At 45.2% G+C, this 27,101-nt stretch overlaps 1 protein-coding gene across 1 annotated transcript; it reads right to left on the bottom strand.

The window, feature by feature from the left end:
* Nucleotides 1-1,211: 1,211 nt before the first annotated feature.
* Nucleotides 1,212-26,496, bottom strand: DKK3 (dickkopf WNT signaling pathway inhibitor 3). Its single transcript, XM_066187211.1, has 7 exons — nt 26,248-26,496; nt 24,595-24,732; nt 23,998-24,081; nt 7,218-7,310; nt 5,698-5,842; nt 3,085-3,241; nt 1,212-1,920 (listed from the first exon to the last, which is right to left on the bottom strand). The coding sequence occupies exons 1-7, from the start codon at nt 26,398-26,400 to the stop codon at nt 1,677-1,679; spliced, it is 1,014 nt and encodes a 337-aa protein (XP_066043308.1). The 5' UTR covers nt 26,401-26,496; the 3' UTR covers nt 1,212-1,676.
* Between the last annotated feature and the right edge of the window lie 605 nt (nt 26,497-27,101).

Below are 27,101 nucleotides of genomic sequence, written 5' to 3'. Positions count from 1 at the left end.
GCTGGTTTATAGCCTGGCTGGCTGCTGCTGCTCTTTACATTCACACCAAATTTTTCTTCAATTGTGAGTTTTCTTTTCCAGAACTGAATTTCTCACCAGTGAAACCTCCGAGTTCCAAGTGTGATTGGCAGCAGAGGGAAAGGGGTGTTCAATAACAGAACCTTCAGTTCTTCCTTGCATGCTGGCCCACAGTAACCTAAAAATGCTGAGGAGTCTTGCAGCTTGAGAAGCAGGCGTTCCCTCATTATTCCTCTTCCGACTGTCCTGTGCTGCCTCTTGGCCAACGTGTGAGGCTGCAAGTGGGGGCAAAGGGAGCAGGGAGGGAAATACCATCCCCTGGGTAGGGCACTCCATTAAACCACCGTTTGCCAGAGATACAGAGTGCTAAAGCATCCTTAGAGGTTTGGGAAGAGAGAAAAAAATTACCTATCAAATGGATTGTGAATTTTCTTCAAACTTGGACATTGGGAAAGGCAAAAGTGTAGAGATTAAATCCGGGGCTGGCAGCACCAAGAAGTTGAAAGGACAGTACTGTCCCTAAGAGGGCAGTATTCACAGACAGGTACTGCTCTCATGGATATGTTTTTAAACAGGAACACTGCAGTGGCACTTAATTCCTTCCCCTTTATAGATGGGGCTGTCTCTACAGCACAATAGTTTTATTAGGGATAGAAAGGGAGGGTAGACTGAGTGAACTCTCAGAGACAGTGTCTGTGTGTGTGTTGGTGTGAGAATGGGTTGTAGAATCCTTAAACCAAAACTCAGACAGTTACAATGAAATTCCCTCCCTGTTTATGATAATGGCTATTAATTATTCACTCTGGTACCCAAGGAATTTATGGAAAAGCCTTCAAACACCTGAAGTGGTGAAAGATGTGCAGGTTGGTGGCACAGTCTTACACCTGCTCATGTTATTGGTGCTCTGCCATTCTGAACCAGACATGAGAAATAGGGATTATTTGGGAAGAAGCACCATGAGAAGTTACTTGGCTGGAACCTCACGTGTTGTTTTACCACGTGCAACAACAGATGGTGAAATCTGTATGCCAGAAAACCATGAACAGTGGAGGAGCCATGGTAGCAAACTGGTGAGACAGCTGGGAGCTGGGGAGTTTGGGGGTCAGATTTTACTCTTAGCTTGCTATTGACTTATTTGAAATCAGTGATCTTTTAGGATGGTAAAAATAATCACGTCTTGCAACATGCAGAGATTCATGCCTATGAAGTGTATTAAAAGCACAAACTAATTCTAAAGAAAAAAGTCAAAATTCCTTTAAAAATTCCTTAAAATCTGTGACTTCAGCAGTGTTAGAGTAGATGGTTCTTGCCCTGGAGAAATAAAACAACTCTGAACATCTGTACTCAAAGGTCACGTTTATGCTTATGTGTATTTTTTTAATGAGCACAAGTACTAAGAAGTTTTATTTCCAACATACAAGGGGAAAGTACAAATCCAGAAGAGCACTCCTATGGTTCCCATTTGGCAGGAGGTTTGGTCCAGGGACGGAAAGAATTCCGCAGTAGCTGGGACATGCAGGTTTGGTGCACAGAGAAGGATGCTCCTTGAAAACCTTGTTTATTGCACTTCTATCCAGCAGTGTGTGTTCAGGGTTCGTACAAGCAAGACACTAAACGAAACAAATCTAGAAACAACTAACTAAACTGGTGCTCGGGCTTTAGATTTCATCTCCCAAAACCAGCTCCTGAGCTGAGTCAGGCTCGGGCTTCAAACCTGCTTGGTCCTCCAGGCTTTCTAATTCTCTACGCACTTCCTGAACGACACTGCTTTCCTCATAATCAGAGAGGAGATCTTGGGGGATCAGGCTGAGAAAGGGCATCTCATCCATGATTAAAGGATCTTCTTTTTCAGTGTGCTGGGTTTCATTGGCAGACAGCTGACACACAGATGTAGTGCTGTGGCTGTTGGGAAGAGGCACATCTGGTCATTCAGTACATCATTTTGTGTTCTTCTGCTGTCTGTGAAACTCTCCATTCCCTCCCCACGTGAAAACGTGTTAAATGCACAGTGGGTCTACCCTCGCTCACTTCACAAGCACCAGATTCTCACATGCTTGACAGCTGGAAAGTTACAAATGTGATTTCCACACATAGAGGTCCTAACAGCACAAAACATTTGATCCTGGTAAACAAGAGAGCAGTGGCCCTCCAAAACGCAGATAATAAAAAAAAAAGTTATTTGAATCTTCAAATTTGGACAGAGAATTCTGGACAGTTCAGCTACATTCACACCCTAATTAATTTTTTGTGTCCTCATCTGAAACGTTGTTCTTACTAGACCTGACATTTGCTGACAGACCTCCGCTGAGGTTAATGGCACATTAACAAAAATTTTGGTGCTGAAAGGATGGGATCAGCTCTGCTTGCTTCCTTAGTTGACATTCATGAAACAAAATGCTACCAAATTCCTTTTCCAGCATGAAAAAACATAGAAGGAGTTGGACACACAAGAGAGAAATATTAATCTGCATCTCTATCCCAGCTATGATGTCTTGTTGGAAGTTAATATGATGCTGGTAGTGTAGGAGCAAACTCGGAGAATTTATTTCATAGAAAAACATCGATTTTCTAAAATTGCTTTGAGCAAAACTGGAATGGCCTCACTTTCTGCTAATGAAACTGCTGATGATGCAAATAACTCCTTTTAAAGAAATATTAAAAGCACGACCTATGAAAAGTCTGCATTAAAATTCCTTTAACATATCTTACATCCTGAAGCAAGAAAAAACCTGACAGAAGCGCAGTCTCACATGGAGAGTTGGTGGACAAGGACTTTATGCAGAGAATGGCATTGGGATGATGCATCTCAACAGCTGGTAGCACTGACTGATTAAAATAGCAGTACCAGCCTCATTAATTCACGCACTTAACTCACACTGGATTAATGTGTTGCCAAACTCAGTTAGGCACACCTGTGTGGGACAAAGCAGAAGGTTTCAATGCTACTGATGAGAAAAGCTGTCAAAACCTTTTCTAGGGAGGCGGAACCTGCGAGTTCTGTAGTTATTCACCGCAGACCCCTCAAAAAATTCCAAGCAAGCCTGTTTGGCCAGCTTTGGTGCTCACCTCTGAGGCTGGCAGCTCAAGCCACTGGCACAGGGACACTGCTCCAGCACTCCATCGGGCTCCAGGTCCCAGGTGATCAGGTTGAGAAGTCTGTTGGAAGGATCATGGCAGGGCTCCCCTTCCTCAGGCAAGGGTGTGCACACAGGAAACAGAAGCTCTGCAGGCCAAAGGAAAGGCATTTTAGGAGAAGCCCTTAGCTGTCTGCTGGACTGGAATGAACCCATGTTTAATTCTGCATGCAGGATATAAAAAGTCAGGCTCGGTCTCTTTTTACGTCCCATTACATGATAGGGAGCCATAACCACGTTTTTTCCACTAGGTGGGAGTAAGACTTTTGAAGTTCACCCTTAATGAGCAAAACCAGCTTGACTCGGAGACTGCTGTCAAGGCAGTACAGCACAGTTCCATCCTTAGGAGATTTCAAACTCTTCTAATCCCAAGGAAACCAACATTATAGGCAATCCTTTGCAATGAGTATCACTAATGGTTTGAAATCTGAATAGAGACATACCTCTCTGTCTTAAACTCTGTTATTTCTCCTATTTCTTTGCAGAGGCTGCAAATACAGAGCAATTGTTCAGAAACTCATGAGGTTTCAAGAACTACAACTCAGACATTTATTTTATCAACTCTGCTGCGGGCAAAGCTGCCTGATGGCATCTGGGGCTTGGCACCCTCATTTCTACACAGGGCTGGATTTCAGCCTGTGTAAGAAATCATTTAAGAAGGCCGTGTCCTTTGGGTTTCCCCATGTCAGTAACTCCCAGTCTCAGTCTGGAATTCAGCTCTTCCAGATGTTCCTACTGAACCTCCCTTCCTCCTCTTGTCTTCAGTCACCTCATATGGCAGGATAAAATATGACAAGAATTCCAAATCTGAGTTTTTAAACTACATTTGGCCAAAAGACACATCTCTGTGTGTCTGCACAGACACACGTGCTTGAATGCACATGACCTATCAGTTCTCAATTTCAAAACATTACATATACTGAGCAGCAAGTCCACCACGCTTTACTACAGTTTCGTATAAAAACACACATCTTTATTAGGACAACCATTTGTAATACTCTGGTGATGGAGAAAGGCCCTGAGGTCAGGCCTAACCTGCAAAACCCTAAAGCCCTGCAAAAGCAGACAGCCACAGAGAATAAAAATTCATTGCTATTAATCAACAGCACTATTTCATGTTCTACTAAGAGTATTCTGTTGATATTCATCAATGTCCTTGCCTATTGTTTTATACACATATAAATTTTTCCTGTAACTATGTATCTTGTTCCTTCCTAACCAAACTTACTTAGCACTGAAGGTCCACTGTGTAATGCTCAACATCAACGTGGGGAAGCTGAGCAGATCCTCTTCACTTTTAAATGGTGCTGGAGCTTTCTCCTTTGTTTTCCTGGAATGCCCTGGCAGCCCTGATCCACCAGCAGGCGGAGAGTGGGACAGGCCCAACCATCAGACCAAGGTCTGCTCTGGCTCACAACAAGGAAAAATGCCGGGGAAATATGTACCTGGAGCAGGGAGCTGGCTGGAATTGTGTCCTGTCACTACTGAATTAAGGTGAACTGTGATAAATGCAGTGAGGAACTGGTGGGTATAGAGCAGTAGAAGAAACTGGACCCCAACCAGACAGGACTGAGGACTGATTTCAGGCCCGAGACCTCCTCCTCTGTGGTCCCTTCTGTAAATCAAGTTTCACATTCCCATGTGGACTGACAACATAATCTGGGATATCATTCCTCTGTGCCTCTTGGCACAGCTGTTTTTAAATGCCTAAGACTCCCCTTTAGGAATGCTCCTGTTTGTGCTTCTGCTGCTGGTCTCGTCTCTAGTGTGCAACAGGCTTTGCTTTCAGCAGCGTGCAGCCCACCAGGCTCTTCCTCACTCCTAATTCTATCCAACTTTTCTAAAGGAGTTAACCCAATGCATTCCACAGGCCGAGGGAGAGCAACCTGCTGGTTCTGTAGAGATTTAACCACTACCCCTGTGTGGGGTTTTTATCTTCTTTTCTTCTCTCAGAGCCGGGATTAAATGCTCGAGAGATGAAGTCCTTGTGTTCGGACTCAGATGTTTATTATTTCTCACCTACAGTACAGTCTCATGAGTTGTGAGCTCTAGCTAACAAGGTGAAAAATGGCTCCGTCTCTAACTTTCTCCAAGGTCTTTTAAGCACAAATTGTCCAATTACGAGGTGACACCTGTATTAATTTTACTTTTAACCCAATAACCAGCCACCAGTGGCCCACAATGCGGACTTTTCCCCCCAGTTGCAATACACCACCCATGAAGAAGAAGGTGAAAGAAGAAGAACCTAGCCAACACCCCAAATCCTCCATACTGCCCCATGTATATTACTATACACTAAAATATTAAATTCCGTATTTTCCACCCTGTGATACCACACACTTCTGTTCAAACTGCACACCCGCAATCCCAGTGCTGTCACTCAATTTTGGAAGCCTTCTCCAAAAAAAGTGTAATCTTTTCCCGGCGGTCAGCGCCTGTCAGCACAGAAAGCCTAAAATTCCCAGCTCCCAGGGTTCCCACCCCCCCCTGGGCTAAAGAGAGCCCCATGCCAAGGCTCCAGTGGACAGGATGGAGCCCCGTGTACCTTTGTGGAAAGCACAGCAGGTGCCAGGGCTGCAGTCGTGCTGGTTCTCACAGATGGTGCCGTTCTCCCCTCGGGACGTGGATCTCCTGCACTGGCCCCACACGCAGAGCTGCTCCCCACAGCACTCCACGTCCCGAGAGCAGGGCTGCCAAGGGCAAAGGCTGGTCAGGGAGCTGGCACTGCAGCACTCAGGGAGGGTCAGCACACACAGCCACACTCACAACTGAGCCCTGGGCCAGAAGGCAGCGTGCACTTTAAAGAGATGTCATATTCCCACTGCTTACGAAGAGCTGCCCGACTTCTCGACTGAAGCACACGTGGAACCTCCACAGCAGAGCAGCAACCCTCCGTCCAACCCTGCCTTGCGCACTTCCAGGGATCCAGGGGCAGCCACAGCTTCTCTGGGCACTGTGCCAGGGCCTGCCCACCCTCCCAGGGAACAATTCCTTCCTGATATCCAATCTAACCCCGCTCTCTTTCAATTTAAAGCCATTCCCCCTTATTCTGCCACGACATGCACTCGCAAAACGTCCCTCTCCAGCTCTCTTGCAGCCCCTTTAGATATTAAAGGTACTTTCTTTAGGTACTGAAATGCTGCTCTAAGCTCGCCCTGGGGCCCTCTCTTCTGCAATCAAGGGAAACAAAAATTAATAAGCGAAACATCATCAATGGAGAACGTTACTGATTTTTTTTTTCATTGCTAAATCCACTCAGGAATTCACGATTTGTTCAGAAGAATTGTTTTCAAAGAGCAAAGGAAAAAAAAAAAAGTCTTACTAAAATCTGGTTTTTAGTTGTAATAAGAACCAGACGTCATTGGTAACCAAGAATCTTTGAAAAAAATCTCTCTGGAAAAAAAAAAAATCTCTTTGCAAATCAGAAATGCAAATCTCTAGCTAAAGGTTGCTTTGCGTGACAATTGCCCCAGTGTTTCAACTACACACGCCTAAGAAATCAACTAATGAAAGCCATGTGTGTCACTTCGTTTCCTTTTTGAGGTAGTTTGATTAATAATCCTAAAGAGTCGTGGCGGGTCAGCCTTCCAGCAGCTTTTTCCTGCCTGTGTAAAGCCCTGTCTGGGCAGCCACACAAAATGTGTGTTTCTTTTCCAGTGGATCCCACAGGCAGTGCTGAACACAGGGCAAGGAGCAGGGCTACACTGGCACTACTAAGAGCTGCTAATGAAGGAGAAAAACGCTCTGTAACCATCGAGGTTCTAGGTCAGGGAATTGATCCCACCTTACACTTTACAACACAAGAGTAGCTAGGATCCAGTTCTCACTTTGTTTATCCTGCAAGTCTTCTGCTGAGAGCTGCAAAGAAAAGGTGTGGAGGGGGGTAGGCGTTGGGCCATCCCAACCTGGGTTTTTAATTACTCCACGTTAACATGAAATTTTTTATACCCTCAGGCAGAAAGCTGTGCAGCTTCTTTTCTGTCAATTTTGACTCGCTGACCTTTGCGACAATAACTTGCTGAGTTTCTCAAGATCACACGAAATCCCATCTCAGTCAGGACTTACTGTGTGCTGGGGCTTGCAGAGCTGGCACTTGTACTCGAAGGTGGAGAACTGGCAATATTTCCCTGCTTCACAGTCTTCGTCAATGATACACTCCTGGAGGAAAAGGATAAAAGTGTGATTTGCCAAAATCCGTGCCTCTCCTTGAAACACCCAGAAGCTCTTCATTGGGTTTTGTTTCTTATTTGGGAACCAAGGCAAAAAGTTTGTTGGGGTTCTTTGTTCTGTAACAGACCGGTGCCCTCTCCCTGGCTCATCTAAATCCTCAAATTGCTGGGTGGATCCACTCCCTGAGGAGAACACTGAGAGTGACAGAGTTGTGCACCCTCACGTCTGGCTCACAGGGAGGGCGTGTTTCCCCATCTAATGGTTTTGCCATCTAACCTCTCAAAAATTGCGTGATTAACCCTCTTCTCTAAAATGCAATTTAATTTTTTTTTATTTCTTTTCCCTCCAGGCTGGAAACAATGTAGTCAACAGAAGAATAAATCATAGCACTGTTCTGAGTCACTCCAGCACTGGTTTGTACCATTGTTAGTGGAAAGGAAAAAGGGAAGAAAGGAAAAGGGAAAGGGATTGCACAAAAATCCCTGGATTCTCTGAAGTAAGCACTTGACTGCTCTTTGGCAGACACTAATCTCACTGGAGCAGATCATCTGTGCAACCTCTATAGAAAATTCCCACTAAGCTTCTCATTTTCTTCAGGTCTGGTCCAGATTCAGCCTTTTGGGGGGTTCTTGCCCTGCGCGAGGCAAGGCTGCTCTGCAGGAATCTGCCTTGTCTGAGTTACCCACCCCATCCTGGCCACCCGGGGTGTTTCCAAACACTTTGGTTACCCAGAACACAAACACGGAACGGAAGCTAAGCACAGGCTGGGGCCTGACTCTTTTCAAGCCCACAACTCGGCATTCGGGTTATGCGTTCGTAATTCAGAAGACGTAATTTAATTTTAGCTGTTTGAAGGAATTAGTATCACCAGGCCTAGGCTGCTATAAATTTTCACAGTTGCTTTTCAACTTCATTATCCCAATACCGTGTGTGTTCTGCTTCTATTTCTTTTTTTTTTTTTTTCCTTTTCTGTCGCTACAAAATCAGGTGGATCAAAACCCAAATATCCAAATGTTGTTAGGCAGTGTGTTGGGAGGTTTTGTGGCTCCAGCCACTTCTCTTCGGCAGCTCATGCTCTTCTGGGCCAACGTTTCGTTCGTAGCTTTGTCAGCTGCCTTTATGAATCCCCTGTATAAACCATACCCAGAACAGACTACAGTGTTTCATTCCTGTCCCATCCCCTTTCAGGCAGACAGCCAGGTCCCGCTGTAGTCAGGTTTTCCAAATGTCCTTCTCCACAAAGGAGAAATCTTCCCATGACTGTTTTTAAACTCATGGAATAACTCTCTCCCTAGCTCTAAAACCACCTAACACCAAAGCTGCAGTTCTCCAGTTGCTGCTTTCTCCTGAATTAATGAGTCCCACACCGAAAAACCTTTTTCCTCTTACTGAGTTGTGTCCTACCAGTTCAGACGTTCAGTTTTACGACGATTTCCAGTCGCAGAAAAAAAAAAAAAAATAAATCCCTTTGTGGTTTTCTTTCCTGGCATGGCACAGGCTTCCTTTCCTATGTGCTCTGTGAAATTGTGGGCCACACTCCACACCAACTCACCTCACCCAGATACCCACAGTTAACGCAGAACTCAGAAATGCTCACATGCAGATGTGTAACCATATATTTTATTTCATTACTTATTTTTCCTTATTTAATCAGGCAACGGACCTTTTCTAATTCAACTACCTTTAGACAGAACAGTTGCTGGACAAGCAGCAAATCTGAACACCTTCATCAGCTGCGACAGACTCTGAACGATCCATTTTTTTCCCCCGGAACTGTGCCAACTAAATTATTTCTCCGAATATTTTGTCACTGCAGGAGCAACTGGGTAAACTGAGGAGAGGGAGTGCTGGCTTCTGACGCGCAGCACAGCATACAAGAGACAGAACCGGCCGTGCTGATAATGATGTACACCTCCCCGAAATCCATTTTGGTGTTATACCAGTTGATGCTGAGGCCAAGGAACGGGCTGTTAGGAAGTGCTGAAGAGTAACACAGAGTGAAAGCAGCACTGCCTGTTCATTAATGGGTGTACTGGGACCCATCAACAGCAGAGGCCAGGATGGAGAACCCCACGCCGTGTACTGCAAGGACACACTCAGCATCCTGTGGACTCTTATTATATTATTGTGCTCTGCAGCGAATATCCTGCAGCTCCTGGAAGCTATTTGGGCATTAGGAGCTGTTCCAAAACCAACAAGGAAAAAAAAAAAAAAAAACACCACAAAAACCCACCCAGCAGAAAAATGAAAATCACGGAAAATGTTCCTAAGTCTGCTGAAACAACTGCTGCTGAAAGAAATATTAAATACTTAAATACTTCTCTCATTATATCAGCCTGTTGCATATTCACAGACTATTCTGTATACTTATATTTTTTTTACAAACTGTTTTACATATTCCAGGAACTATTTTGCATGGCTCTTCTTTGGGTCTGCCTTTTTAGAGCGTGCATGTTTCTTGGTCGTGGTTTTGGTCCCCCTTTATTATTACCTCTAGTTTGGGCTTTGGTGTGTACTTTTTACAGACAGCAGGTGCTGACAGTTAACATGTCAGGAGCAGGGTCCTCATTAAATGTTCACTTGATGTTATCTCAACTAAGCACATAGTTCAATTATAAGCATGACTATGTAGCAGCTACCCAACTATTATTTCTAAGCTTTGTCAATAGCAGAAATAAAAACTATATTCATACAGCAAAGTTATCCTAACATTACACATATAGTATTCATCTTAATATCTGTGAAAAGCCAGTAATATAATGTGTGTTTATAACACATACAGTGCTTCTGTACTTCACTGTGGCAGTACTTCTACTACTCTGTTTTGCTGGTGATACAGTATGCACTGAAATAACTCATTTTGCTCTGATCTTTTCCCCTTTAAGCCTTAATTAAAACCCTAATTGGAGACTAAAACATATTCTGATGATGTCTAACCTTCAAAATGGACTTGCTGATTTTAAATTCACAACCGGCATTTGATTTAGCCATTCCCTCTCCCCACTCACACTCATCCTGCCTCCACCTTCTCAGAAAGTTCTTCAAAGACAACTTGAAACAAAACTCTCTCTTCACTACTCATATCTGCGGCCAGTATTTGTCAGGGACTGTCTTGAGCGAGACTTTCTCTCCTGGGATCTTTACTCTTTAGTTTAGAACCCAAGAAAGCAGAGGAAGGCGCTGCCATGACTTAATATAAACTTTTCTGTGGTTCTGTGGCATGAGAACAATGAGATTCAAGCAGGAGAACCCCTTTTCCCCTCCTCGTGTAATCTACATGGCCCAGTTTGCTGGTTTACTGTGATCCAGGTAAAGTTTGTGCCCACAAAACTTCCGAAGGAGCTGAAGGGAGAGGCAGGATTGTGTTCTGCCACAGCTGGAAAGCCAAAACAGCCCTTCCTAAAAGTGTTCATTCCTAACCCTCTGTGCATTTCAGGTTCCCGAGCCACGAAGTATAGAGGCAAAAATCAGTGATTTTGGAGAGGTGAGGAAGTTCTGCCAGCAGAAACACAGGAAACAAAGCCACTAAAGCAATTGGTGCGACAATTAGCAAATGAGCTTTAGTGATAACCTTGGAAATGCATGGGAGCACCTCTCACTGTATTTCGGGACAACTGTGCTCCAAAAGCTTCTGAACAAAACCCCCTTTACGTGTTTATCCAAAACTCCTCAGAGGAAGCAATTCCCTTTTCAAAAACCTGTAACTCAGGTGAAACTCAGTGTCAACCTCCATGAACCACAGCTAAAAATCCTCCCCAAACAGAGCCGGAGCTCGGCCAGCTGCACCCCTGAGACAACGGCACTTCCAGCCACGGCTGCAGTGCCACGCTCACGCTGGAACTGGCACCCCTCAGCAATGAGTCCTTCTAAGAGCTAAATCCCCTTCTAGGTTTTGTTTCAATTCCTGCACGTTGTTTCACGCAGGGCTGCTCTCCATTTCTGCAGCAGACGGCAAAAAACTGCTGAGTAGTAAGGAAAAAAAAAAAAAAAGAAGCATAAAACCTGTTTTATAGCCTACATGTATTTTTAAAAAAAGGCGGAATTACACAGAATGGAATATTGTTTTATGGAAACTACTACTTTAATTTGAAATGCAGTAGCATTCCAGTTCCTAATCTCTCAGTTGTCTAGACAAGGCACATAATGCATTTGTCTTTAATGAGATATGAATTAACTTGCCCTGAAATACCTCAAAACCTCTGTAATACTTTCCAGCAGCGCAAACCTCTCACTGCTGTCCTGCCAAGCACACAGCACTCGTAAAATTAGGAACTTCTGTTAAAAAAAAAAAATAAAAAAATAAAAAGAGACATCTAAAAAGAGCAGACATGAGCTGCAGGCTGTGTTGGGGGTCACATCCCAGTGCTGTGGGGGAAAGCCAGCTCCTTGGGTGGCTGTCCAACAGGAATGCGACTGCTGAGCTCCAAGCTAATAAACAACAAAACACAAGTCCCCTGGCTTCGTCTTGAACTTCTCCATGGAGCTAATCTCATCCGATTCCTTTTCCCCCGCTTCCCAGAAACATTTTATTTGGAAAAACTTCATTTCTGGTTCTCCACACGACACAATATAAATGGAGGCAAAATATGTCTACATGACATAACTGAAGGTGGCTTAAAGGCACTTGAGCTTGGCTTTAGGTACCCAAAGGAGCACAGCTAGGTTAGCCTTAACATGCTGCCAAAAAGGGAATTATTAAGGCAGGCTGTGACCCCCAGTAAACTGCTCAGCACCAGTGTAAGAACCGCATCCCTTTCTACATCACCTGCTCATTCGCACCGCACAAACACGGATCCTGACACTGATCAGACCCTTGCGCAGTTAATGCTCAGTGTTAAAAGAGGGGAAAAAAAAAATACCATCTGCAGCTTCAAGGAACTGACTCCAATGAAAGAAGAAACTACACCCAAAAACCCCCAAAGAAACAAAACCAAAACAAAATTCCTGGCAAATGCCTCAGAATAATGAAAAAAAATGGTGCTGAGGTGCTCTCACAGACCATGCTCTTTTCACTCCTGGTCAAAATCTCTCTGTATGCCCTGCAATAATTTAATAGCAGGTCGCTCTGCAGAAGCAGCCACTTCATTTTCTTCCCTCACCCTTTTCTTTTTTTTTACTCGGTAACAATAACCTGATCCTGGCAGGAGTACAGCTTCTGCAAACGCTCCCATGTAGGAAACACAGTGCCAAGGACTCATTTCAATCTATTTTGCCGCGGTGTCGAAGTGAGCACATGAGAAGAACTGTTCTAATTTAGTAGAAAACCCCCATAAATTATGTATGTGACAGGTAATTAACTTTGGAAACTATGAGCTATCTAAGTAGGAAAGGAGAAAAGGTCTGTGACTGTGCATATATATATATATATACACACATATATGAGGTCAAAATACTGATGGCATGTTTATATATGAAGTTTTCCTAATGGGTTTGAAATTAATGGTCTTAACAGAGAAATGCATCTACCTGTGGATCTGCTGATGGGAGAACAACCTGGTTGTTGACGGTCTCTGACAACCAGGAGATGTGCCTAAACACTCGTGGTCTGAGAGATCCTGGGTTTTATTCCCAACGTCCTGAGCTCCAGCAGCAGCTGTGGAGCCACTGCAGGGCTGTGCCACAAAGCTCTGAAGCGCCAGGATTCGTTTGCAGCGGTGATCAGATCACACGGAGACGCAGCTTTGAGGTCGTGATGTTCCCCGGGAGCTGAGTTTTATTGCAGGCTGCTCTTGTCAGTTGGCAGCCACAAAGTTTCTGTGATTCACTACCGAACTATGTCAGTTCTGCAAATTTGTGAAAGCAAAACAAGGCAGAGTAGGATGTGAAACAGCTGGATGAAAAGAAAAGCCTTTGAAAACGAGATTTCTGCACTTAATAGCTGCTGGCTAATTTTCATCACTAAATTAAGAGTAGCACACTGAGTGTAAGATGTTGACCTGTGCCCCATCCCTCGCTGAACTGATTTCAAACCCTGAATCTTACGGGCTTTGTTATGATACAACATACTTTTTTTGGTAGCCTATGGTTTCAACAGACTTATGAATTCTGTTTAAGGAGCCAGCCAAAGATAATAACACTCGGAACAGAAGGACAGTGGTAAGGATCCACATGCAACGGATTTTGCTCATGGCAGAGCTGACAGTGTAAGATTGCTTTTACTACAGAAGAAACTGAAGAGTTTATTTTCCCTGAGCTGTAGATGGAAGAAGAAGGGGTTTGGATTACAGCAACAGCATTGGAATAAATCATCCCCAGCACTCGAGGATTTTGGGAACACGAGATCCATGTCTGCCAAAGGATGGAATAGGCATCTGGGTCATAGGTGTTGACTCTTTGAAGCTTTGTCGAGACCTCCTCTTTGGGGCATTTGTTGGGATTACAAAAGAGCCTCTTGTTTAGTTATATTTTTCCCTTAATTTAATTTTCCACCTGAAATCTTGTGCCTAGAGGATATCAACAACATGAGATGATGACTGTTCATGAATATTTGTCCCATTCCCTAAACAAACACAAATGAGGAAGAAATGAAGAAGGGCCTTCGGGACATTCTTTCTGTCCTTCCAAAAGGGACATAAGGATATGAATGTATTGCAGATTTCCACCATGTGTGAAGTCCAAGACAAACACCTACCAGGGGACCAAAACTTTCCCTTTCTGACAGCTGTAAGATACCTTGGACACAGAAAAAAACCCAAAAAAACCCCACTAAGGTTCCCCTGTGCCTGACAGCATGATGTCAAACCCTCTACATGCCCTAAGATAGCGCTGCTCCCCCTGGACTTTCTAAGGGAAGAGGTTTGAGGGATTCCTCATGTGATATAAACTCATGAGCAGGCTCTGAGTCATTTCCAGACGCAACAATGGGTAAACAAACCCAGAATTCCCACCCCACCCCGTGTACCTTCAGCCCAGTCATGCTGTATCACAATCTATTATCCCTGGAAGGGAGAAGAGGAGGAGGAGGACAGGCAGGATGGGTGAGGGGGGCTCTCTGTGTAAGCTGCAGAGGTGAAGAACCACGAGCTGGCAGCTGATGCAGTCCCCAGAGTGGTGTCCCTCAGTGCTGTCAGTGACTCAGCCCCTCACAGGCCAGGCAGACACTCACTCCACAGACGCAGCCAAAATGCTCCCTGTGAATCACACGGGAGGAAGGACAAAGCCGAGACTCACTCAGCTGACACAGAAATGCATTTCTCGAGGCATCGTGTTTCAAACCACCGTTCTACAGAGCTTTTCTTTCTTTCTTACGTTTGCCAAACCTTTGATGAACAGAACTAAACGGAAAAAAACCTCCCATTCACCACTTCCCTTCAATTTCCATGGTTTAGCTCGATCATAGTGCAAACCACCACCAAGCCGGACTGGTAGCATCTCACACCTCTTCCTGACTCTGCACAAGTGCACAGAAGGCTGAGCAATCACCGATCACGTTCCTTCTCTCTCCTCCTACTCACTGGCACAAAAGCAGTATCATTCTACAGACGTTGTAGGATCTAACCCTCCCCAAGCCCAGGCAAAGGTTAGGTAAGACTTAGGCTCATCTTATATGGAATGACGTGTTATTGGGCCAACCCCCCAGCCACAGCAAACTCCGCCACCTTACCTGTGACAACACTGATGTAACCAGCTTTAACCCACTTATCTGCATCCTCTGTGTCTGTCTCAACCATTCCAAGATTATAACAGAGGCAAAATAAAAGATAGAAAGACAAAATATCTCTGCTACACATCCAGTGATGCACCCTGTATTTCCTAAAGCCTTTAGCTACTGTTGTTACCCTTCCAGCTAAGGCTTGCTGCTTAATTAGATAACATGGTTTCAGCTAAAACCTCAAATAGACAGCTGCTGGAGCCAACGAATTAAGTCATGTAATCAAAACCAGTGGAAAAAAAAATCTCATTTGCCTTAAAGCTTCTCCTCCGATGATTAATTTGCTACATGTGTACGGCAAGAGGAAAGAAACACTGCTGATGAACCTTCAATGAAGGAAATCCATACTGTGATCTCTTAACAGATGTCACTAGGTCGCGAAATTGCCACCAGCCCACAGAAAAGATCTGCTCTCCTGAATGGATGTTACCTTAAAGAGAAGATAAGAAAACCCCACACATTTCTCTTAGAATAAACAGGTTGATCTAGGAGAGGCAGAAAATAAAGTCATTCATGGTGATTTGTTTTTATATCTCTACAACTTGGACATAATCTATAAAATGCAATTGCACAGCCCTGGATCCCCAAACTCAGCGTGTTTGGAGTGGGGAAACTGAACCAAACCCAGGGAAAAGGCAAACCTCCTCCTTCTGACCTGCACTGCTCCCTTCCCACGGGTTGTCGGCACAAGAGTTGCGGCGCAAACAAGGGAGAAACAGGAAGCTTCATTCCTCCCTGCGCACGGAAAGGTTCAGGCAAGGCAGCGGTTTATTCCCACAACCAGCAAGAATGCTGAGAGCTCCAGGAGTGGTGCATGGACACTGGGGAAGCGCTGGCTGGAAGAGAGAGTTTTGTACCCTTCAGGAGAACTCTTTGGTTTACAAATCTGCTCTCACTAACCATGCTGATGCCTTGAGTTTTAGCTCTCATGTTTTTCACATTCTGTGCTGCCCGGGGGTGCAGTTCTGAGCCTCATATTCAGTGCTGGTGAGCTCCCTTCACAGAGTAGGGAGATAAAACAAATCCTTTTCCTGCTGAGGACCAAGGACAACTTTCAGCCCCAAAAGCACAAACAAGGCTGGGCTGAAGGGAGGAACAAGAAGGATGGGACCTCACAACCTGAAGCTGGAATTGGACAATTGAACCCCAATATGCAAATGGACCAAAACTTATAAAAGTGTGAGAACTCACGACCAGTTAGCCATTGTGTGACCATTTTGGGTCCACCTTGGGTGTAGCCCTGGTCAAGCCCTGTCCTGCCCAAGGTGTATCCTGGAGGCCTTTCAATAAATACCCACTTTAATCTCTAGCTCTGTCCAGTCTCTGTTTCAGGTCGGCCTTCCCAAGGCCTCAATGCCCAAAACATTGACTCAATTCCAGGCACTGTCACTGTATCACAGCAGTAGCTCCGTTCTGGTGAGGAGAGATTTGTCACAAGAAAAGCTTTCTCTCTTCGCTATTTAGCTACACAAAGTGTAATAGTCCAGCGAGACAAAAACGGCGAGGTGGCTCTTCAGCCAACCTGGTAAAAATATTTTCCTTGGGGTTTAGCTGGAATAGAAATGCCACATTACAGCACATGAGGATCAGGCAAATTTCTCAACAATTCTAAATACAGGTACTGACTGGAATTGCTAACGAAGAATTTTGGAATATCTGTTAGTACTACATAGTTCTGTTTCCCTAACTCAACAGGAAAAAAAAAACCACCAAAAAAAAATCCCAAACCAAACCAAAACAAACCAAACCAAAGACAAAACAAACAAACAAACAAAAAACCCACAAACAACTTAAACTAAGCTAGACTAACAGGAAATATGAGAGGAATCCTAGTCACTCCCTAAGTACTTTTTTTCATTACTAACCAAGTAGATTTACTAAAGTTATCTGAACTGCTTCATATTCCCACTGATACAAACAGGAGCAGGATTTTAATACCTTTAATTAGGAGCGACCCTTTTGCCTGGAAATCTAAGCCACCCTTTAAGAGAAAGAAAAAAAAAAAAGGGGAAAAAAAAGGGGAAAAAAATAAAGGTGATACTGATCTGTGTCTCTGACGTGGCTGGTTGTGTTTTCAGCCAGGACACCTGCCTGGCTTGCCTCACCTCTCAGCAAAAGGCACCTTGTTTCTCCTGCCCCTGAGGATAAGGTCTGGCAGCTGCTGCCGCTGCTCAGGGTCACAGGTGAGTGTGTGCAGCCCTGCAGGGTGACACAAGCACGTGGCGTCTGTGCACACTGTCCCCTCCGGCTGCTCTGTGTGCACCACAGCTGCCCACACAGCCTTCTGAGAGAGAAAACCAGCCCAGCACGGACTGAGCTCTGCAAGCAAAGCACACTGAGGAGTGTGTCAGCTAATTGCAGGGATTTCCCACCTTCCTCCTCAGAGAAGTTCCTTTGAACAGGATTAGACTTGACACTTGTATTTCAAACTCCTTCTGGCAGGTCCTTCCATCCACTGGGGCTAACATTCAGATTTTTTTTTTTTTTTTGGCTGTAGCCCAGTGAACATCAGTCAAAACCACTGGGTTTAGATACACTGTGACTGACAATAAGGCCACCCTGCCATCCATGACCTAAATTAAATCTCTTAATAGCTTTTGCATCACTAAGGAGCATTTGCTGCTTATGGAGTTCTCTATGAAGTCTCAGAGACATGCACACAGTCCATCACACCTTTCATACAAGATTAAGTCCCTCTCTACAACAAGGTGCGCAGCCTGAAAACACTCCAGACTAATAAAAGCAACTCAGAATGCCAACTGAACGATTCTTCTCATCTTTAGCTAAAGCCTCTTTCCCTTTGCACCCTTCTCCACATCATTTCCTACTCCAACAAACACAGGCTACTTGTCCTCATGAGCTACTCACACCTGCCCCAAAGCTTCATATTCTACGTTGCCAAGACCAAAACCAAAAAGGGAACCAGAAGAGGGGTTCAGTAAAACATAAAAAATTGGTTATGGATGTCTAACCATGCCTGCCTGAGGAGCCATGGCTCTCTAAAACGAGCACAAATTGCCTCATCTGCTCCTCCACCGAGGATTACCTAAAGGGTGGGTGTTGTGCAGGAAAGAACTGCACTAGTCCAGTGACGAACGGAGCAGAGCAGGCTGGACAGCTAATAGAAAACTTAGCAAACCTAGAATACCAGGGAATTAAATTATGAAACATACAAAACCTACCAGATTTAGATATTACGTGATTTTTGGCTGGACGGAGACCTGGATTTCAACCCAGCAATGCACTTACTGTGTCTATTGACAGTTTAAGGCAGCTGAGTGCACGCCATCAGGGAATAAAAGTTCCGTGAAAAAAAAGCAACAAAGGAATTGGACCCAAACACAAGACTGCCCAAAGCAAGTGTCCTCCCTGAGACATAAGGCAGCAGAAGTCAAAGCCAAGATGCTGCATTTTCAAATTTCTGCCACCGACTCCTCTCCTGCAGTGCTGCTGATGGAAAAAAATTGCAGTTCCCATTCCATTGATTCCTCCTTCTCAACTTGCAAAGCTTCCTTTCTATAGTCCTCTCCCTGGAGAAGTCTGAGCCTCAAAGAGAGCAGCTCCAGTGCCTGTGGCTGGGAACAGGTTTGGTGACATCACACACGGTGCCCAAACAGGAACCAAGCGGTTACTTTGGCAGGTCTGGATATCAGCAGAGAAGTGGGAGCTTGAAGAGCTGCAGCTTAACCATTGAAACCACTGTTTTTCCCTAGAAAAGGGGGAAATTGAATTGTTTTCTTTCTTTACAGCACCTTACTGCTAGAGTAAAGAGGAATGCTGAGAAAAGGTTTTAAACGAGGCTGTTATAAAAGGAGTGCCATCTGTTCCGTCTGTACAGAGAAACCAGAACCCGCCAGGTCAGCTTGTAAAGGCTGTTTCACAGTGACACCTCCCTGCCCAGAGCTCCAGGGCTGCAAACAGCAGCCTTCAATATGGAAATGAAGGCCTGGGCAGCCCAGGGTCTCCTCCTAAGGACGCCCTGGTGTTTGGAATCCCTCAGAGAGCAGCTGCTGTGTTTGCAGAAGGTGTGTCCCCAGCACAGGTGTGCACACAGGCGCTCCCACCCTGCTGGAGGAGCAGCAGGCACCCTGCACAGAGTCACACCACAAAGACACTCTGACCTGCGCTGTGTAAGCAGAGAGAAGGCACAGCCCTGCCCTCAACAGCCTCCGCCGCCACGGGCGGGCGAAAGAAAGGAACCTGTTCCACAGTGCCAAAGTGAAATGAGAAATGCATTCGGTTCTTCCAGTTCCCTGGTTCGCTCTCCCTAGACACCAGCATCATTAAAAATCTCTTTCAAAAGTGAGAATTGGAAGCTAACTGATAGACTTCTATTAAAATTTGGAAAAAAAAAAAAAACAACACCAAAAAACCCGAACAAACCACCACAAAAACAACCTAGCTAAAAAGAGGTATTGCTTTTTTATTATTATTTCTCATGTGACTGGAGACAAGGAAAAAAGCTTAGGTACACTAGCTTTGAACCAGGAGAGATTATAATAGAAGAAAGTGTAAAATACTGCTCTGAATGGAAGTGAGAAGAAATGAAATTAATCTTTTTGCAGCAGACCTTAACAGCACCGACTTTGCTTCCTTTTATTTTTCATCCTTGCTTTCCCTTGGTTTAGCTAATGTATCACAACTGAAGCAGGTCTAGCCAACAAGCTAGAAAAGATTTTGATTTTCACAGGATAATGAGAAATGCTGTTATTTTTGCTGTGCTCTGTGCTTGAACTTTCCACTGAAAATACTCTGTTAATTCGCAAGCTACCCAATGCTCCCAGGAGAAGTAAATTACAGAGTATTTGAGCCTTAAATCCAGGAACAAATGGATGTCAAGCCTTCCACAGATTTTACGCCCATCCAGCTCCCTCTTGCCTGTGTTTGGCCTCTATAAAGACACAAGACTGCTGGATTGAAGCCTGACATCTACAGGGGTGACTGCCAGCCCTCAGTGACATCTGAGAAAGCGAACGTGAGTCCGGGAATGTCCACGGGGCCTCCCAGTAATGCAGCACCTCCGAGGAACTGGGCTGCATTGCCAGAAATGGCAAGGAGCCCAACACACGCCTTCTGGGGATTCAAAACACCCACAGCCACAAAAGCACTGTCACAGGAGCCATTGATGCCTTGGGTTTCAGCTTTCATGATATTCAGATTCTGTGCTGCCCAGGGGTGCAGTTCTGAGCCTCATATTCAGTGCTGGCAAGAGTGGGGAGACAAAACAAATCCTTTTCCTGCTGAGGACCAAGGACAACTTTCAGGCCCAAAAGCACAAACAAGGGTGGGCTGAAGGGAGGAACAAGAAGGATGGGACCTCACAACCTGAAGCTGGAATTGGACAATTAAACTCCAACATGCAAGCGGACCAAAACTTATAAAAATGTAAGATCTTGTGACCATTTGTCCATTTTGTGACCATTTTGGGTCCACCTTGGGTGTAGCCCTGGTCAAGCCCTGTCCTGCCCAAGGGGTATCCTGGAGGACTTTCAATCAATCCCTACTTTATTCTCTAGCTCTGCCCAGTCTCTGTTTCAGGTCAGCCTTCCCAAGGCATCGCCATCAGTAGCGGAGAGCAGTCTGAGGAGAATGCTGCTGGGATGCAGAGCCAGGAGGAAACAGCCTGGCAGGAAAAGTCTGCGTGTGGAAGATTTTCCCTCGCGTTTCTGTAATATCTGCACTTTATGTACGTGCACATGCTTATATACGTTAATTTCTGTGCACTCTTTGTGTGTGCATTGGTACCTGCTTCAGGAGGACAAGCACTGGGATCTAAAATGCAGGCACAACCTGTTTCCCACGAAGCTCCTTCACCAGTGCTGGATTCCTCACTCCAGCCAAGAAGTGGATTTATTACTGCAATGCAGACACATCTTTGCCTTCTTGTGCGGCTCTTGCGTCATCTCTCAAAGCCCAAAAACATCACATGAAAAACTTCCAGCGATTTCAGAGGCTTACAACGCAGCACAGAAAATAAACGCAAACTGAGGAGGTGCAGGGCTCCAGTTATCACAAATTACTGCAGTAATAAATCACACAGAGTTTAAATTTCAGAGCAGGTGGTCTGTGAAGGCGATTGGAAAATTCTTTTTTTTTTATCACTCAATTTTGTACCTGAAGTGCAGGAGCTGTGGGAATCCTTAACTTTTACAAAGCAAGCCTATAAACTGAGCCTATGAAACCAGTGCAATCACTCTTCCACCACCTGCTGCTCTGCGGAGCCTGTGGCCTGCAGAGTGACAGGGACACGTCACAGTGTCACACAAAACTTCAGGTGTGAAAATTTGTGTACATAAAAACGCCCCAAGGGCCCAGTGCAAAGTTTCCTGCAACACGTTTCCCAATACTTTTACCTTAAGTTTGCAGATCTAAGCAACCGCGCCTTTTGATTCGGACAAAACTTTTCTTCCACTTCCCGGATCTCTCCCCAGCCACACTTTGTTCCTTGCTGTAACCCAAACCTTCCAGTTCTTAATTGCATTACTCCCACAACATTTCTTCGCCCTTGTAACAGCAGAAGTGATTCATATTCCTCCTTCATGTTTAAAGCTTGCAAGCATTCCCAGATGTATTCCTGTTCGGCATCTCTCAGTCACATTAATTTCACGCTCTCCTTAAACAAGCACCAAGTACATCTGTAGGCTGCTTTTCCCCTAAGCTGGCAACCTCTAAATAAGGTGTTTGTACGTTGGAACCCTGGAGGCTGAGAGTTTTAGGCTTTCTGTGCTGACAGGCACTGACCCCCAAGAAAACACTGCACTTCACCTGAGGCCGTGGAAACGGCTTCCAAAATTGGATGACAGCACTGGGATTACGGGTGTGGAGTTTGGATAGAAGTGTGTGATATCACGTGGTGGAAAACTTAAGAGTTTAAGGGTTTAGAACATAGTTAAATATATATATAAAGCAACATGGAGGACTTAGGGCAGAGGCTAATCCTTCTTTCTCACCTTCTTCTTCATGGGTCTGGGTGGTATTTTGCAACTGGGTAGAAAAATCCGCATTGCGGGCCACGGGTGGTTGGTTATTGGGTTAAAAGTAAAAATGATTTAGGTGTCATTTCATAATTGGAAAGTTTGTGCTTAAAAGACCTTGGAAAGAGATAAGAGACAGAGCCATTTTCTACTTTGTTAGCTAGAACTCACAACTTGTGAGACTGCGCTACAGAGCTGAGTAAACATCTGAACACCAAAATCCATCTCTCGAACATTTAACCCCGGCTCTGACAGGTAAAGAGGATAAAACCCCACATTTGTACCACGGGCATGCTGAAGCTCAGAATGAGTGTGAGGGGGTGAAATAAACACCGACAACTGCAGCTCTGTTGCAGCAGCGGCTGCTGCAGGGGGGTGTTGGTGAACAGTGGGTGCGGGGTTTAAGGGATGAGGAGCTGACGGGACCAGCCCTGGCTGTTCTTGCTTCAGAGCTGCACGAAGGCTGCCACCACAAAACCTGACCAAAAAAAAAAAAAAAATCTCTGTTCAGCCCTCAAATCCTTCAGCTGGAGCACTAGGAGCAGTGAGAGAGCTCTGGATGCAGCACCGGCTTGGGCAGTGAGGCAAACTTCCCATATGGAAAACGCAGCTGTACCTCGATATACGAAGCTTATAAGGAACTTTGTATGAACCCTGGAGAAAGTTAATTCAGAAATAATTTTTACAGCAGTGAAGAAGGATTAGACACCACAGGCAAACCAAAGACATTATGAAACACCACTGAGTGCTGTGTTGCAGTGCTAAGAAGGTTATAAAGTTTGCCTTTGTACACTGAAGATGATGATCACGTTTGCTTGGAAAAAAAAAACCGAAACATTCGGATTGCCTTCATTACATATAATCTCATTATTAAAAAGCACTGTGGAAGATTTTAACACTTTGTGTAGAATCAGCCGTAGTTTAGAATAGTTACAATTTATTTTATACCTTGAGTTTTCAGTTAAGCTACAGGCTTTGCCAAATAGCAAAAAAAAAAAAGAGAGTAAAGTTGCCTGTGTGTGCTATATTTTGCTACTTCCAAATTTAAATAGCAGTATAAAAACATGAGCTGCAAGAGGGAAAACTTTAGAAAAGAGGCACTAATTTCGGGTTCTGTGCCCATTAGAAATTGGAACTACTGACATAATTTTTCCATAATTATATTTATAAAATAATTTCCATAATTATATTTATAAAATAGTCACAGAGCTGCTTCTGTGAAACAACTGGAGGTAAGCTACTCTAAAAAAAGCCAGGGCATGTTGAAGTAAACCATACCACAAACTATTAGTCAGATGAAGCCAGCTATCGGAGGAAACCTGGCAAGCCCAGTCTTAGTGAGAGCACAGGAAAGAATCCACTTTGGTAAGACTGTAACCAAAGAAAACCAAATTTTTTTAAGTAGTGGTATGTGCTGAATTTCTCATGTGACTACTGATGTTCAGCAAATGTACCTCCGCTTGCAAGACTCGGGTAAAGAATATTCTCGATATTTTAAACTCCTTTGAGAGTCCTTAACTAACCATATTTTTGAGGGGAGGCAAATTTATTGTCCCATCTCTCTCCCTTCCCCTCAAAATGACATTTCATAACCAGTTGTCCATCACTGTGTTAGGCTGAAAAGCAAACAGAGCCATATGTTGTTCCAAAGATTCCTCATAAATAAATGATTTGGGGTTATTTTCAGCTGTTAAAATCTATTAAGGATTTTTTTTAATGGAAGACCAGGTCACTGTTATACTAAGGATTTACCCACACTCACTGGAAAGGGCTGTGTAACTATCTTTGGTATTTAATATTTACATTTGACAGACAAATTGAATATTCAAGCATATCAATTAACCACAGCACTGAAACTCTGTTTCCAAGTCATAATATTCCTAAGTTAAACTATTTAAAACACACAAACATTTTTGACTGCTTACCCCAATGGCTGTCTGTGTTTCAAAACATTGCAAGATGTTGTTAGGTGAACTCTGTCACAGTCTTCTGAACAAGGAACCCAAAGCATTTGTTTGATTTTCAAAAGGGAAGAAATGTGCTCACTTACGTGATTCCTTTTGTTTTCCCCATCTCTTACGGATGTAATAACTGTCTCGGAAAAAACTGTTGATCCAGTTTTGTTATCCGTAACCTGACACAGGAAAAGAACCAAATATCAAACTACAATTTTTATTACTCCTTTGTTACTCCCAGTCCCACACCCTGCAATAATTAACCCGCTCCCACTCCCTCTTTTTTTTCCCGTTTTGCTGTCACTCTTAATAAACTCTAATCCGAGGGGGAAGATAGATGACGGAGCTACCTCCCTGTCTATTTAAAACGACACTGTAAAGAAGCCAACTGAGCAGGAGATGGTTGGGTTTTCATCCCCCATGTAACAGCTGTAGCTGTGTCCTATTTTTAACAGGCCCTTTTTTCCAAAATGAATTGTTATTTCACACTAACCTTCCATGGCAGGTGTCCTTAACACCGTGACTAGCCAAGCGCAGAAAATACAATCAAACCCCAAAGTAATTACCAGCAGGAAAACTTACACTCCAAATTATTTTGTGAATAAACACGTAAAACTGGGGGGCTTTATTTTTTTTTTTGAAGAAAAGGTGTGTAAGAATGGAGAGCTCACCATATACAAGTTTTCTCATACCTTATCAATTTCTTGATGAGTCTGAACAGTTCTGTTGCCCACTCTGGTTTCCGTGTTGGACTCGTTATGGTAGTTGGGAGGTAAGTCTTCAAAGCTGACCTCTGACAGCTTTTTTGCCCCTTCCTCTTCAGCTTCCATCTGCCAAATTTAAAAATAAAAAAAACAAAAACAAAAACAAAAACAAACAACTGAAAATTAGCAAAAATGTCACAAAAGAGACCAAGCTATGCTTCTTGTGCAGGCCCCCGTCTCAGACACTGCCTGCTCCAGCTCTTTTCACGGGCCAGAAAAACAGGGCTGAGCAAAACCCTGGAGCTCTGGGCTGGTGAAGCCAAAGCCAGACCCTGTGAGGGGAAAAAGCGTGCAGGCCACTGGCGGTTTGGTGTCTGCACAGGCTGGTGTCAGTCGAGAGCCCAGCTTTCTGTTCTTCACAGAAAACCGCTAAAAACTTGAGGCAGGCTTTCCATTCTGACAAAGAAGAGAAAACATTCTGCCGAGAGAGAGAAACAAAAGCCCCTTGGAGTCAACACAGGCAGCCCTATAGGATGAGGGCACAGATATCCAGAACTTAATTCTCTTATTTCAGTTCCTACTGTCTTTGTGGGATGAAGAAGGGTGTGAATCTTGTAAACAAGCAAGAATAATTCCTGTCCTTTCATTTGCAACTACTGTAACAGAGCTAGGAGGCCACAAGTTCAACCAGGATGAACAACAGGATTTTTCTCAAGACAAATCCTCTCCTTTTGTGCATCTGTTTATCTTAAATTACAGCTGCAAATCTTTCTAAGCACCAACCATTTACCTCCGAAGCCTTTGCTCAAGCAATTCACACTTTGCACATAGACCACTCCTCAATCCAGAACTCACTACAGAGTAAAACAGGCAGAAATTCGGATTACATCCTTCAGCCTCTTGGCAGCACTGTAAAGAACGGTTTGTCTCAATGTTTTTGCTGTCCAAATGAAGTGGATAACAGAGGGAGATTTCAGCAACCGTCCAGACCACAGCAAAAGCTCAGGAATTATCTAATTATAGTAAACCTGTAGTAAACCTAGGTCTGCTCCTCCAGCAGGTTGTCAGTTAAAGGTTTTTGTACACTAAGTACTTTCGAATGAGGGGAAAAGAGAACTTGAAAGGAAGATTATTAACAGGAAGGGGAATAAAAAGCGCACAAGAAAGGGGAGTGCAGGGACGAGGCGTTTGACAGCCAAATGAGGCAACGGCTTGGGGTCTGGTCTCTATTCCTGGCTTTGAAACGGGTCCTGTGCGATCCTGGGCCACGAATTTGAGACCAAGGCACTCAATTACATCACAAGCAAGCTGCTCCTCCACGCATTTTCAGGATCCTTGCAGCCCCGACTCCTGGTTTGGGATACCCTGGCGCGTCTTTCGCCCCTGCCGCACAAAGCCCATCCCGTAACTCTTCCCTCCCCTGCTCCCGTCGCCCCGCACCGTCCCTTTCCTCACTCTGGGCTCCAGCCGGACCTCGGCACGCCGCTCTGCTCATCCCGGGATGCTCCCAGGGCGAGCCCCGAGGGCGGGCGGGCTCCGAGCCGGGGGGGCTCCGTCCTCGGCTCCTCGGAGGGGACGCGGAGCGCGGCCGGAGGGATGGATACAGGAGGAGAGAGGCTCCCCCCTGTCGCTCCCCCTCACCTCCTGCACGGCGTTGCGCAGCTTGTGCTGCGTGTCCTCCATCAGCGCCTCCACCTCCCGCAGCATCTCGCCCAGGCTGGCCGCCCTCCGCCGCGCACACAGCGGCCCGCACAGCGCGGCCAGCAGCGCGGCCAGCAGCGCCCAGCGCCGCATCCCGCCGGCTGTCCCCGCCGTCCCCGAGGTCCCCGAGGTGCCCGAGGTGCCCGAGGTGCCCGAGGTGCCCGCCGAGCCTCCGTGGCGCGGTCGCTCCGCGCTCAGCGCCGGCGGGCGGGGCCCGGCCCGGGAGGAGCGCAGCGGGCGGAGCCGGAGCCCCCGCCCCGCCAGCGGGGAGGATGCTGAGAGGACCGGGAGATGCTGAGGGGAAGGAGAGGGGCGAAGTTTCCCCTTCGGACCCGAGACTTTCGTTCTCCCGGTGTTTTGGACAGGTTTGGTGGGAGCTGCGCGGCACCTCCATCGTGTGCTTTGCTCTCCAGCGAAGGTTCCCCAAAGATGCTCAGAGGGGTGACACGACCTGCATCTGGCCGGCACCCCGCTCTGACTGATCCCCTTCAAATTTTTTTCTAATAAATATTCAGGCAACGTCATCATTTTATCCGTGTGTGTCTTCCCCAACAGAGTTTCTGCTCACAGCTCCACGACAACACTGCCGTGCCAGGAGAGGGCTGTCCTGCAAGTCTCATTTTATTTTGGGGCCTGGGTGAGAGGTGATGGTGGATAAACTGTTAAAGTCCTGAAATTTTCCTGCACGTGCATTATTACAATAAACGCCTGTATAAACCCAGTGCTCCTGGCAGGTTGAGGATGTTTCAGGCAGCAGTGCAGCAGAGCTGGGGATGTTCCTGTGTCCCCACAGG

The sequence above is a fragment of the Chamaea fasciata genome, unplaced genomic scaffold (genome assembly GCF_029207755.1).
Source record: "Chamaea fasciata isolate MVZ Bird 193981 ecotype frontalis unplaced genomic scaffold, bChaFas1.0.hap1 SCAF_7, whole genome shotgun sequence".
Taxonomy (NCBI): Eukaryota; Metazoa; Chordata; class Aves; order Passeriformes; family Sylviidae; genus Chamaea; species Chamaea fasciata.
Note: the sequence above shows the minus strand (reverse complement) of the source record. Positions and strands in the feature narration are given on the sequence as shown.